Consider the following 12,843-nt stretch of genomic DNA (forward strand, 5'->3'; position numbering starts at 1 on the left):
CAGCAAAATATTCTATGAGGAGGAAATGTAAAACTGTTAGAGTTCGTAAACAAGTCTGGATGGTGCCTGGCAAAATGCCAGAGGGAGTGGTTTGAGAAGTAACAAAAGCGAGCCAGTAAGTGTGGAGATTCCTGATTGGTTGACTGCTGTATCTAGTTTATGTTAATTAGATAAGCTGTGTGGAATGTATAAATACTGCTCTTGTCCTGCAATAAATGGCTCCTACTCCTGCTGTATCAACATACACAAGTTATTCATCACCCCCCCGGTTATTTTGCTGCAGCCGGACTGCGGCAGAAAACAACAATGAAAATCTGCAAAGTGAGGAACTACGCTGAAGGAAAAACCAATTAAAGGAGAAACCAAGTTAATAACCAAAAATAAACCAAAATGACCAGGAATACAAACCATATTTCAATAATAACCCTGAATGTTAATGACCTAACCTCATCAATTAAAAGACACACACTAGCAGATTGGGTTAAAAAAAAAAAAAAGACCCAACAATGTTCTGTCTTTAAGAGACTCATCTCATGGGAAAAGATATCCACAGACTGAGGATGAAAGGATGGGAAAAAACATACCACTCACATGGACCACATAAACAAGCAGAGGTTTTCATCTCCATATCAGATAAAGTTGACTTCAAACCAAAGATAGTCAGAAGGGATAAAGATGGTCATTTCATATGTATACAAACTATACTATTTTCTCCCTCTATTTCCATGGATTATTTTAAACAACAACTAACTTTGAGAATACATCTTGGGTACATAATTTATAAAATACTTGGGACATATTTTTTGTGTAAAGCTTAGAATATGTGTTTAACCCTTTCATGATGTTTTTCATTTGCATTTTGGACAGATTCTTGTCTTTGGCCATTTTAATTCTTTGGTTTTCATTGCAACTAATCTAGACCTTTTAAAACTAAAACCTAGTAACTCCAGTGTTATAAATTCTGCAATGGCAAGACGGTTTCTAAAAATGTAAGCACTAAAATATCTTCTTAAAGTACTTCACTTCTTATTTTCATTTTTTTTTTAAGAGAGAGAGAGAGAGAGAATGAATTGTAATATTTATTTATTTTTTTTTAGTTTTCGGCAGACACAACATCTTTGTTTGTATGTGGTGCTGAGGATTGAACCCGGGCCACACGCATGCCAGGCGAGCGCACTACTGCTTGAGCCACATCCCCAGTCCACTTCTTATTTTCTTTTAGAAGATATTAGGAAGTATCTATAGGGAGCTTTGAAAACTATTCACTGTGGGAGAAGCAACTCTGGTGTTCAATTTTGATACACTTTTATAATGATTTCAATAAAACATGCCATGATAAAAACAGAAGTATGTCTCCCACACTTGATGGCTATCCTTAATTCCAAATCAAATATTTTAGCCAATTCCCATGATAATTTCTATAGCAGTGACTTTCATTACCCCATTTTTAGGAACACATTATTTTGTTTTTTTTTAAAAAATATGTATTTAGACTTACCCTGAAACATGCAACATCAGCAGCATGTAGAAGACAAAGAAGAGGTTATGAGTATACCAGAAGATGTCATAGTTAGAAACCCTGAAAAAAAAAATTAGTTTCATTCTTACTTTATAGCCCATCCCATTAAAAAGAGAATTCATTGTTTCAAACTTATATCCCACTTTAAAAAAAGCTAAAATTTGAGTTTCTGAGATGTATCTATTCATATAAAAATATTAATATATCATACAAAGAGCAATGACAAAAATTATAAGTAATAGTTTTATCATTTTGAATGTTCTTTGTATTTTAAAGACACATGGAAAGGATTAAAATAAGGTGTGTATTTTAAAGTTAACATAAGGCTAAGAAGTAAGTAGACTGCTAATTTGTGCTTATTTTGTCCCTTTTAGTATTATTTTTAATTTCCAAGTGATTCCTAAACCAACAAATGTCCCTATCCTAATATGTATTTTGACAATTGTTCCAAGATAATTAAATTGGAGAAAAACTTAAATGATGAAAATTTTGAATTCTTTTCTTGGACTGTGTAACTTAAGAAAGATACCTTAGTGTTCTTGCTCTGGGGGAAGACAAATAGTCTGAAAAGAAAGGCAAGGTAAGCAAAATCTTTTAAATGTTTGAGTGAAGTACAAAAACTAACAGTCATTGTAGTCACATATCTAGGCTGAATATTCATATATTAAAATGTTAGAGGCAGAGTGCAGGTATTTGCAAAAGCTTCCTATATGACTCTGATCTCCTCTAGAACCTTTTAGAATTATTTCTCACTTAAATAATAGCCAATTTTTGAAATTTAATCCATCTATACTATTTGTTATCATAAACAATATCATTAACAATGTTGCAACATATGTTTTTTATACATATTTCTTTTCAAATCAAAATTGCTGAAAGTCCAATTACTAGATCAAAGGCCACATACTTGTCTTGATATACACTTCCCAATGCTCTTGAAAAATATATTTATAAATTTATAAATAGATTTATATATTCCAAGTCCTACCACAGAGTAGAAGTGCTTATTTCCACAAACCCAGGTCCAACTTCATAAGGTTTTATTACTTTTATAAATGGTATTGAGTATTTTTTCATATATATGTTACTTTTAACTCTTTGTGACTAATATGAGAAAACTATTTACTTTTTAAAAATGTAACGGTCCCTTGTGATATTAATAATTTTTCTAGTATCATACTTAATTTTAAATTTTGATACACCATATTGGCAAGCAGAAATTTCAATTTCCATGTTTGTAAACAAATACTTCCTGCATGATTCCTTGTCTACTTTGAGGACTGATAAATATCTACTTAAAGTTTCTTTAAGTTTTTAATGGTATCATTTTTACAGTTAACTGTAATTTATCTAGAATTTCATCTACTTATACCTTACTTTCTTCATAAGCTTGTAATGGCATCTTTATTATTTAGTAGGTTTTATACATAAAAAGGTCCTACATCCGGTTATCTATTGACTCTGCCCCTTCATTCATTTCTGCAAGACCTCTTTTCCTGTAAGTTACTGAAGCTTAATTATTTTAATGTTTACTAAGGCATATCTCTCTTTATTCTTATTTTGCAAAATGTATTTGAATGTTCCCTCAGATGGATTATAGAATCACTTTATTAAATTCAAAAAACAAAGAAAATAACATGTCTGGTATTTTCACTGGAATTGTAACAAATCTAAATTATAGTTGAGGAAGAAGTATACCTGTATATAATACAGCCTTTATTCAAATCTCTACTTATTTCTCTCAGTGAACTTATTTATGTGGGTTTTTTTCCACTTATAGTTTCTTACTATATTAGTCAATTTTGACGCTGTGACCAAAAGACCAGATAGAACTAGTCAGGAGAGGAAAAGTATATTTTGGCTTGTGGTTTCAGAGGTTCAGTCCATGGTTGGCCCACTCTATAGCTTTGGGCCTAAAGTCAGGCAGAATATCATGGCACAAGGGCATAAAATAAGGAGAAAAGTAATCAGGATATGATAACCAAGAAGCACTGAGAGCTCCACTCACCAGAGAGAAAATATAAACCCCAGAGTTATACCTGCAGTGAACTCCTTCCTCCAGCCACACCCTACCTACATAAGAACATTACCCAGTTAATACAGTCAAGTGGTTTAATCCACCAATTTGGTCACAGCTCTATAATCTAATCATTTTACTTCTGAAAGTTCCTACATTGTCTCACATATGAATTTTGGGGGGTTACCACATATCCAACCATAACAATCACTAAGTTTATCCCTACATATTTTGTGTTTGTTTCAATTGTGAATGTTAGAGTTTTATTTTATTCAATTTTCAAACTGGTTGGAGCTAGGATAGAAAAAAATTTTAATATTTTTTGTATTTGATTACATATTTCAATTCATTTATTCAATATTAATTCTTAAACTTTTCATAATTCTTTCAAATTTTCTGACTAGGCAATTATATCTACTTTTCTGGAAATAGTGACAATATGTTGTTGCATTTTTTTTTTCTTGTGGTTTGGAATGTTTCATTTCTTACCATATGTAAATAATGATAAATTTTTAAAAATAAATCCAAAAAAAGATAAAATTAAAAATGTAACCTTAACTTTTTCCTGATTTTTCTTAAAAATTTAGGTACTTTTCACTGCTAATTATGCTCTAAATTCTGACTTTTATGTTTTTTTTAATTACAAAGAAATCAGTTAATTCCTAATTTACTATGATTATCTTAATCCATAAATAAAGTTTTTAATGACTTTTTAATGGATTTTAAAATCCATTGAAATGAGAAAAAAATGTTAATATTCCTTTTATTTGTGAATGGTATGTATTAGTATCCATATATCTGCACTGTTGTGCATAGCTACGTCAATTACCCTAATTTTCCTTCAAGTGTTTCAAAACTGAGCTGGGATTGTGGCTCAGTTGTAGAGCACTTGCCTAGAATGTGTGAGGCATTGAGTTTGATTCTCAGCACTACATAAATAAATAAAGGTCCATTTACCTACTAATAAAATATGTATTGAAAAAAAAGAAGTCCAAAACTAAAAATGTTTTTAAAAATTTTTACTTTTCCTTCATAAAACAGTGTTTCTCCCACAAAACTGGCACCCTCATGTACTAATGATGTTAAGATTCTCTTTTCATGTGAGGAAAATTTTAATTATTATGAAAAGTTTTAGAAGTTTACCAAGTGACACAGTATTCTACATGTAGAAATTTTCCCTCAGGATATCATTGAAAAAGAATGTAAAGACATGGATGGCAGTGTTTGTTTCAGAATTTAATAGTGGAAAAATGAAATCAGCCCAAAATATCCATAAGTATAGAACTAGGAAAATAATATCTATATAGTGACATATTATGCCATTGTTAACAAAGAATGTTAAAAAAATATTAGTGTGAAAGATATTCGGTTCACAAATTTAAATAAAGAGCAGATTGAACTTAATACTATGATATGATCTTATTTAGGGGAAGTACACAGATATATGCCAAAAGAGAAAAGTTAGGATTTTGAAGGAAATATAATGATTTTGGTGGAGACAGGAAGAGGAAAGAAATAAGTATTGACTTTACTTCTGAGTTTTGGGGGAGTGTGTATAAATATAAGTAGGTGTCTTTGGAAATATAAGCATTGGCTCATTTGAGTATATTATTGGGCAATTATTTTCAAAGTATATATATATACTTTGAAACATACATGTGTATGTTTTTACATCTCAGCAAATAGAAAGATTGAAGACTTTTGAAAATTTTGTTTTTGCTTTCTTTAAACAAAGTTTAATCAGAAACATAAGACACTATAAATATTCTTAAACATAGAACATATCCATCTAAAATAATATAAAAGTGCTCCTCATAATGTATCTCTAAAATTGCTCAAAATCTTTTAATATGAAAACCAGTATGAATGCATGTATCTTCAATTATTTTAGCAGATATCAACCAACCATATTTCCACAGCTCTATTTGGAACACTATGTTATTTTACAGCAAAACAAACTGATATCAGGAAATTAGCTATAAAATAATTTTAAGTCATATATTCTTAGGAATACCCATCGTCCATATGTATGCAATTGAATTCAAGCCTGTGTGCCACAGAAATAAACTGTCCTTCAGAAAGATGTTTCTGAAGAACTCAAATTTCCTTGATCATTAAAGAGGTTTTGCAGAACAGGAAATGATATTTACAATCACCTTTATTTCAGTCTTTGTTACCTGTAGAAGTCCATTAACTAGGACACTGCATTGGCTAAATGCTTTGGTTTATCAAGATATTTCCAATATATGAAAATGAAAATAACCCAAAGAAAGTATCAATACTATAAACTAGTAGATAACAAAACTGACTCTGACACTTACCTTATTGCATATGTAGATGCCGTAATCATGAGGAACAGCACTACCACCATGCAGACCCCTGTCAGGCCAGGAACTGTAAAAATGTACATAAGTAGGTTTTAACTTAAATCACATTGAGTAAAAAAGCACAAAAGATATTTCCTTAAAATCCAAAGTACTATGCTGTTCTGCAGGAAGCCAAACTGAAATTGTATATGTGCATGTATGTTCCTCTCTAACAAGCCTTTTCAAAATCAGCACAGTTCCAGAGTACTTAAGACAAGGCAGAATCTTTCCTTCCTCTACTAGAGTTCTTTTTTATTTCCCCAAATATTCAACTCAGAATTGTGAATATAAACCTATTTGTTCAGGCACATAAGACATCAAATGTCAATAATTAATGCAAGGGGACAGAGTTAACATTTAATACCCTGCTGTTTTTGGTTTTCTCCACCATAGTACTCAATATCTTGACTCTCTCCTCCCTCCAATATGGAGTTAGAAACTCCTCTGGCTTCAATTTCAAATAACTATGTTTGGACTCCACTTTCTGGAATAATTTTAAATAAAAAATGTTTTTTTATAAAACCTAAAGCTTTTTTAAAAATAAAAAATATGGAACAAAAATTGTAGATTTCAAGAAAAAAAAGGTACTGTGCTGGGCTGAGGTTATGGCTCAGTGGTACAGTGCTTGCCGAGCACTTGCCTAGCACATGTGAAGCACTGGGTTTGATTATCAGAACCACATAAAAGCTAAAAAAAAATAAATAAAAATAAAGGTATGTGTCTATCTACAACTAAAAACAAAATTTTAAAAAAACGTTGTGCGGATACTCTGAGAATACTTTCAGAGGTAGTTCCTCTAAGTATGGAAAACATTAAAATCAGATGGCACACTTTTCACATGACATGATGTTGGTTTAAAAAAATAGAATGAAATGTACAAACATGTCAAAATTAATAACAGGTAAATTGCTACAAACTTAGGATTGGTTATATAGTTTGTCCAAATGAACAGTTGATATATCATTCCTAAAACAGCTGAAATCTTAGTATGTCCCTTTCTTACATTTTGTTATCAAATTAAATACCCTATATGTCTATGCTACATTTTTTAGTCTGAAAAATCATATAAGTAACAGTTAAGTCTTAAACATCTCCTCTGAGAGACTCTTAAATCGTGCCAAAAAGAAAGCTACAGGAAGACTGTTGTCTGGAGAAGAATATACAATTCTCCCACTTCTCCCCTTGACTAGCACCACCTACCGAACAGAAGGTGATCATGGACCATATGCCATTAAAACAGCAGTCAAGAGGATACAGTGGAAGGTCAACACAAGTATTCATCTTTATGACTGCAGCAGACTTAGAATTACTGGCAAATAACATTAATACTCTCAGTGCAGTGGAAACAATTGTCACTTGTAAAGGGGCACACGAAAAATAAGGGTAGTAATCTTTGGATTTTAACAGTTGCATGCTTTCTTCTAATTTTTCCCATGATACAAATTTAGAAAACTAATGGGACATGACCTTCCCTGCTATACCTAATGACCTAATAATCACATCTTTTCTACATTTTCTAAGGTCTTCCCTTTCCCTGTCCTCCAGGTGAGTGCTTCTATTAGAGGGGTAAGAAAAAAACAAGATATCTAATTTAGTTCATGTTAAAGAACTAATGGTTCAGGAAATATGCCATTTAAAAAAAAAAAATGATGCCTACAAAATGGTCCATCTATTGTACTCCCAAGTATTTACTCAAAATAAAACACAAACATAGCCACATAAGAATGTATTCAACAATGCTCATAGCTATTTTATTTTTTAATAGGACACATAAATGACTCTGATCTCCATAAACACATGAATGGATAAGCAATTTAGATATTATCTATATCTGGAAAGTTAATCAACAATAAAAAGCTATGAAGTGTCAATACAGAAAAAGGAGAGAACTGGATGTAGTGATGCACAACTGTCATACCAGTTGTTGGGGAGGCTGAGGGAAGAGGATCACAAGTTCACAGCCAGCCTCAGCAACTTTGTGAAGCCCTAAGAAACTTAGTGAGACCCTGAAAATTAAAAAAAAAAAAAAAAAATTGAAAAAGGGATGAAGATGTGGCTCTGTGGTTAAGCACCCTTGAGTTTAATTCTTGATATTTAAAAAAAAAATAAGCAAGGACAAAGGTGAATCATAGCATTATTAGAGTGGGTGAAAAAAGCAGAATTGTTTAACCCCCCAAAAGTGCAAGCCCTATAATTGCTTTTATAGAAAAATCACACTTGGGGCTGGGATTGTGGCTCAGCGGTAGAACGCTCGCTTAGCACGGACGGGACCCGGGTTCGATTCTCAGCACCACATAAAAATTTTAAAAAAGGCATTGTGTTGTGTCTGTCTAAAAAAAAAAAAAAAAAAAAAAAAAAGATTCTCTCTCTCTAAAAAAAAAAAAAATCACACTATTCTTTAGGGATAAAAAGTAGAACAGCTGCTAAAAGTGGTAGAATACAAAACACATTGTTAAGGGGCACAAAAATCTTTTGGATAATAAAAATATTTATTATGATGATTTTGGTGATGATTTGATATAACATATTTTGAAACCAATGAAATTACATACTTTATGTATATATATATGTATATATTCAATAAATTGAAGGTGATGAAAGAGCTAATTTCTCCCATTTCAAGTAATTTAAAAAAGACCTTATTTGATTAAATGAATAACTAAAGGTTAGAATCTTAAATGCATATACAGTATGAAAATCACGGTAGTAGGAGCCTCTATAACAATTTTATTGAGACTTTATTAATGTTCTACTATATCCACACATAGGGTCTCCTCTGTGGTTTTGCATATGCTGATATTTGCATATGCTGATATAGATAGTATAAGCATACTATCTGTTATAGAATATCTGCAATTGCTTCATTGGAAAGACACTTGAAAACACTGTCTATGTTTAGAATAGAGCCACAATTTCTAAAATATGCTACTCAAACATTAATTTTCTGAGATACTAGTTTCTATTACTCAAAAATCTTATAATCCTGCCTTGAAAAGACATAAGGTACACCAGTATATTAAAACTCTCTAAGAAGTACTATAGTCAAGAAACACATGTAAACTTAAATATTTCCTCAAATTTGTTTGAACATAGAAATGAATTCCCTTTAGAGCAGAACATTCAGAAAACCAAAAGACTTATATAAAATTGTTGGCTTTCATCATTTGAAGATAAAGGAGAAGCTTAGACCACCTGGACAGTGGTATAAAGCTCTGATAGGCAAAACTCTAATCTCACTGAATCTCATTTGTAAACTAACAAGAATAAATTCAATAATTGTAATGTTCCTTATGAAGTTGTCTATTTTATCTAAAGAATTTATTTTTCCTATCTCCCAAATGTATTAAAAGACTAATCTTTTAATTTTTATAGCTGCAGATTTCAGACCAATGAAGAAGAAAATTTTACAAGGAAAAAAGAAACTCTATAATTACAGTGGTAAAGAAAGAAAGAAAGAAAGAAAGAGAAAAAACAGAAGAGGGAGATACTAACTTAAGAAGCCCCAAGTGTAACCATTGGAAGTAAATAAACAGAGGCTTGCCAACCCACTATCTGTAATAGAGATCTGTGCATCACAGAAAATAGTTAAATAAATATCTTATTTGTTCAGTAATGTTTGTAGACATAGTGTACTGTTAAGTGCTAGAGATAAATGAATCCTGCTCTAAAAGAAAACTCAGCTCGGTGGTGGAGACAGGAAGGTTAAGTAGGCAATTGCAACATGGGCATTAAGTGCTGAGAGAGGCAAGCATGGAGTGCTTTCCAGTTCCATCGAAGGGCACTCTAACTCAGACTTGCCTAGCAACTCAGCCAAGTCCCTTATATTAGCTCCTTATTGCTATACATTCCAAGAGTCAAGAAAAACAGGCTGAAAATCATTATATTAGTGTAACTGCACTGGGCAAAGTTACTTGTCTAAATGAATTACACTTATTTTCTTTTTTTTTTTCACTGATCCATGCATATCCCACTTTGTTTTTTTTTTTGTTTGTTTGTTTTTGTTTTTGTTTTTGTTTTTTTTTAATTTTTATTGTTGGTTGTTCAAAACATTACATAGTTCTTGATATATCATATTTCACACTTTGATTCAAGTGGGTTATGAACTCCCATTTTTACCCCGTATACAGATTGCAGAATCACGTCAGTTACACATCCATTGATTTACATATTGCCATACTAGTGTCTGTTGTATTCTGCCCTCAGGGTTATACAAAATTACATACAAGAGGAAGTGAGGGGAAAGGGGAAAAATAATACAAGGGGGAGAAATGAATTACAGTAGAGGGGGTAGAGAGAGAAGAGGGGAGGGGAGGGGAGGGGAGGGGGGATAGTAGAGGATAGGAAAGGCAGCAGAATACAACTTATTTTCTTTTGAACCCTTTGAATTCTTTGAATTATGAAGCCAAACACTCACTTGTATTCAGGAAAATATAAGTTTCTATGTTTATTCCTATTGTTTGTTATCTATGCATGTTAATTTCATTAACCAGTAACCTTTAAATGAATAATTGCACTTTACTGTCATTTCTGGATGAATTTGAGAGATAATTTATACCCATATCTAATGTGATCAGAAACATACTATCTTTTATCAATTATTCTACTTCTTCTAACTTAATTGGAAACATGATTGTGCTTATTTGTGCAGTTTTTTCCTAATTAAATTAGATGTTGTGCATTTTACTGTCACCATATAAGGTACTCCCAAATTTAGAAATATGTAGTATATAAGCATTTTTATTGAATTTTTGGATAATAATTTAACCTAATTTTATTTTACAAATTTTTAATTGAAATACTTTTACTATTTCACATGTATCAAGTCTAAGTACTATACTTTGTCTCTTACACTTCCCAGGCTTTATTTTTCCTTTTTACAAAACCATCTTAATTTCTTAATTGTCAATTACACTGAAAAAATTTTAGACATGAAGATACATGACTGCAACATTGACCACACTATAATCCAAAACAATCTATCAGTGAATAAAAATGTATTCCTTACCACTACAAAAATCTAAAACATTAGACAGTAACTTAATTTTTCCTACACACTGCATCTGAGAACATTCAAAGACGGCTATGGAGTATTTTTGGTCATTAGTAAAACTACAAAATTGATTTAAGGCTGTTGGAGAAGAGGCATTTCTCATCCCCTTACCATCCTTAGGCTCCCATGTGCTCTGATGTGCCACTATTCAGTGGGCTCAGCCACATCTCCTAAAAAGCTTCAGACTCATGCTTTGGAAGCTCTCTGTTTATAGCTTCAGTTCCCAGTTCATTGCTGGGAAGCACCCAGCTACCATAAAGTATCTCTCTCATGAAATTATGTGAACTGGGCCACCAAAATGGTGCCCACTTGTTAATTTGGGGTGACTCAAATTATTTAAATTAACAGAAGTTCTACCAAAAACAGAAGGGGAAAAAAATTTTTCCTTGAGTCTTACATACCACAGAGGGAGCCCTGCCACACACCTGAAGAGGCTCACTTTTAAGAGGAAAAGACAAATTTTTAAGGCAATAAACTATTCTACATATTGGTAGAATCACAATCTGTCAACTGTGATTTTAAGAATGAGCAGATATTGACCAGGCAAAGAAAAAGAGTTGACTATCTCAAACAAAAGACAGATAATCGTAAAAAGGTGTGCTCAAGAGAATGACAAAATGTTTCATGAGGACAGAACACTAGCTTCCCAGGTACCAGGGAAGGCAAGTAAAATCATAACACTATGTCCCTCCCAAAGGCGCCCTAAGATAGAGCCAGAGAATTTGTTTTTAAGTATCTTATTTTATTCCAACACCATTTCTGGATACTTCTAGCATTTTATGCAAAGTAGGGTGGGTCACAGAGTTATACAGCAGTAAAAATTATATTAAGTTTATCAATGTAATATCTTAGTCTTATAAGAAAATTTTTATCTTTGTAAACTAGACTTTGGAGCATTATAAATGTCCCAAGGTTTTCAATCAAACATTGCGCTGTAGAAAACAGTATTAATACAAAGATCTTTTTCATTTCCTTTAAATTAATTTATATGAACCAAGAAATAGTTGACTCATGCATAAAGTTTTGTTTTTCTGCTTTTTTCCTCTCCTATTTCTCATCCAAACCTTGAGGCTTAAATAAAATATGTTTTTGATGACCAAAATTGTAAGCAAAACTATTGTTACTAAAGAGAAAAATATGAAATATTTTACAAGCAGTAAATATAAATCCATAGGCAGAGATAAAATACATTTTAAGAATTTAAACATATAATCATGACATGGGGAATAAAGCACCTGAATTTTTGTTATTTTTCATCATGAAATTGGTTCAAAGGGAAACAATACATTTGATAGGTAATGTGCCTCAGTCCCCTATTCAAGTCTGATTCTTAATGAGTTATCAAAGACAATCATTTATGATGAATCCTCTCAACTACTCAATCATCCTTGTCTCTGAAGTAAATGCTGACAGTCCCCATGATACAGTTTACTCTTTTCATGTTCATAAATAAATATAAGGTTAAGAAATAGAAGAATTTTTGTAACATTTAACATTAACATCAGGAGAAAAATTTTGAGGTTTCATGTTCTTTAACAAATTGACAGTCTCCACTGAGATTTCATGGACAATATGCTTGAGATAGAAAAATAAATTACAAATGAAAAAGAACCAGAAACTTCTAGAACTAATAAATTAATTCAGCAAAGTAGCAGGATATAAAATCAAAACCCATAAATCAAAGGCAATTCTGTATATCAGTAACAAATCCTCTGAAAGAGAAAGAAGGAAAACTACCCCATTTACAAGAGCCTCAATAAAATAAAATAAAATACTGAGGAATCACCTTAACAAAAGAGGTGAAAGATGTTTACAATGAAAACTACAGAAACTAAAGAAAGAATAAAGAAGACCTTAGAAGATAGAAAGATCTCACTTATTCTGGATAGGC

General features: G+C 31.8%; 1 protein-coding gene across 2 annotated transcripts in view; it reads right to left on the reverse strand.

Moving 5' to 3' along the window:
* Nox4 (NADPH oxidase 4) overlaps nucleotides 1–12,843 on the reverse strand; it is a 169,849-nt gene that overhangs the window by 111,710 nt on the left and 45,296 nt on the right. For both annotated transcript variants that reach the window (XM_071617160.1, XM_027942593.3), the window contains exons 7-8: nucleotides 5,858–5,930; nucleotides 1,499–1,579 (exon numbers count right to left, since the gene is read on the reverse strand). In XM_071617160.1, the coding sequence (XP_071473261.1) occupies nucleotides 1,499–1,579; nucleotides 5,858–5,930 (154 nt within the window). The remainder of the gene's footprint in view (nucleotides 1–1,498; nucleotides 1,580–5,857; nucleotides 5,931–12,843) is intronic.

Source organism: Marmota flaviventris, chromosome 9, assembly GCF_047511675.1.
Source record: "Marmota flaviventris isolate mMarFla1 chromosome 9, mMarFla1.hap1, whole genome shotgun sequence".
NCBI lineage: Eukaryota > Metazoa > Chordata > Mammalia > Rodentia > Sciuridae > Marmota > Marmota flaviventris.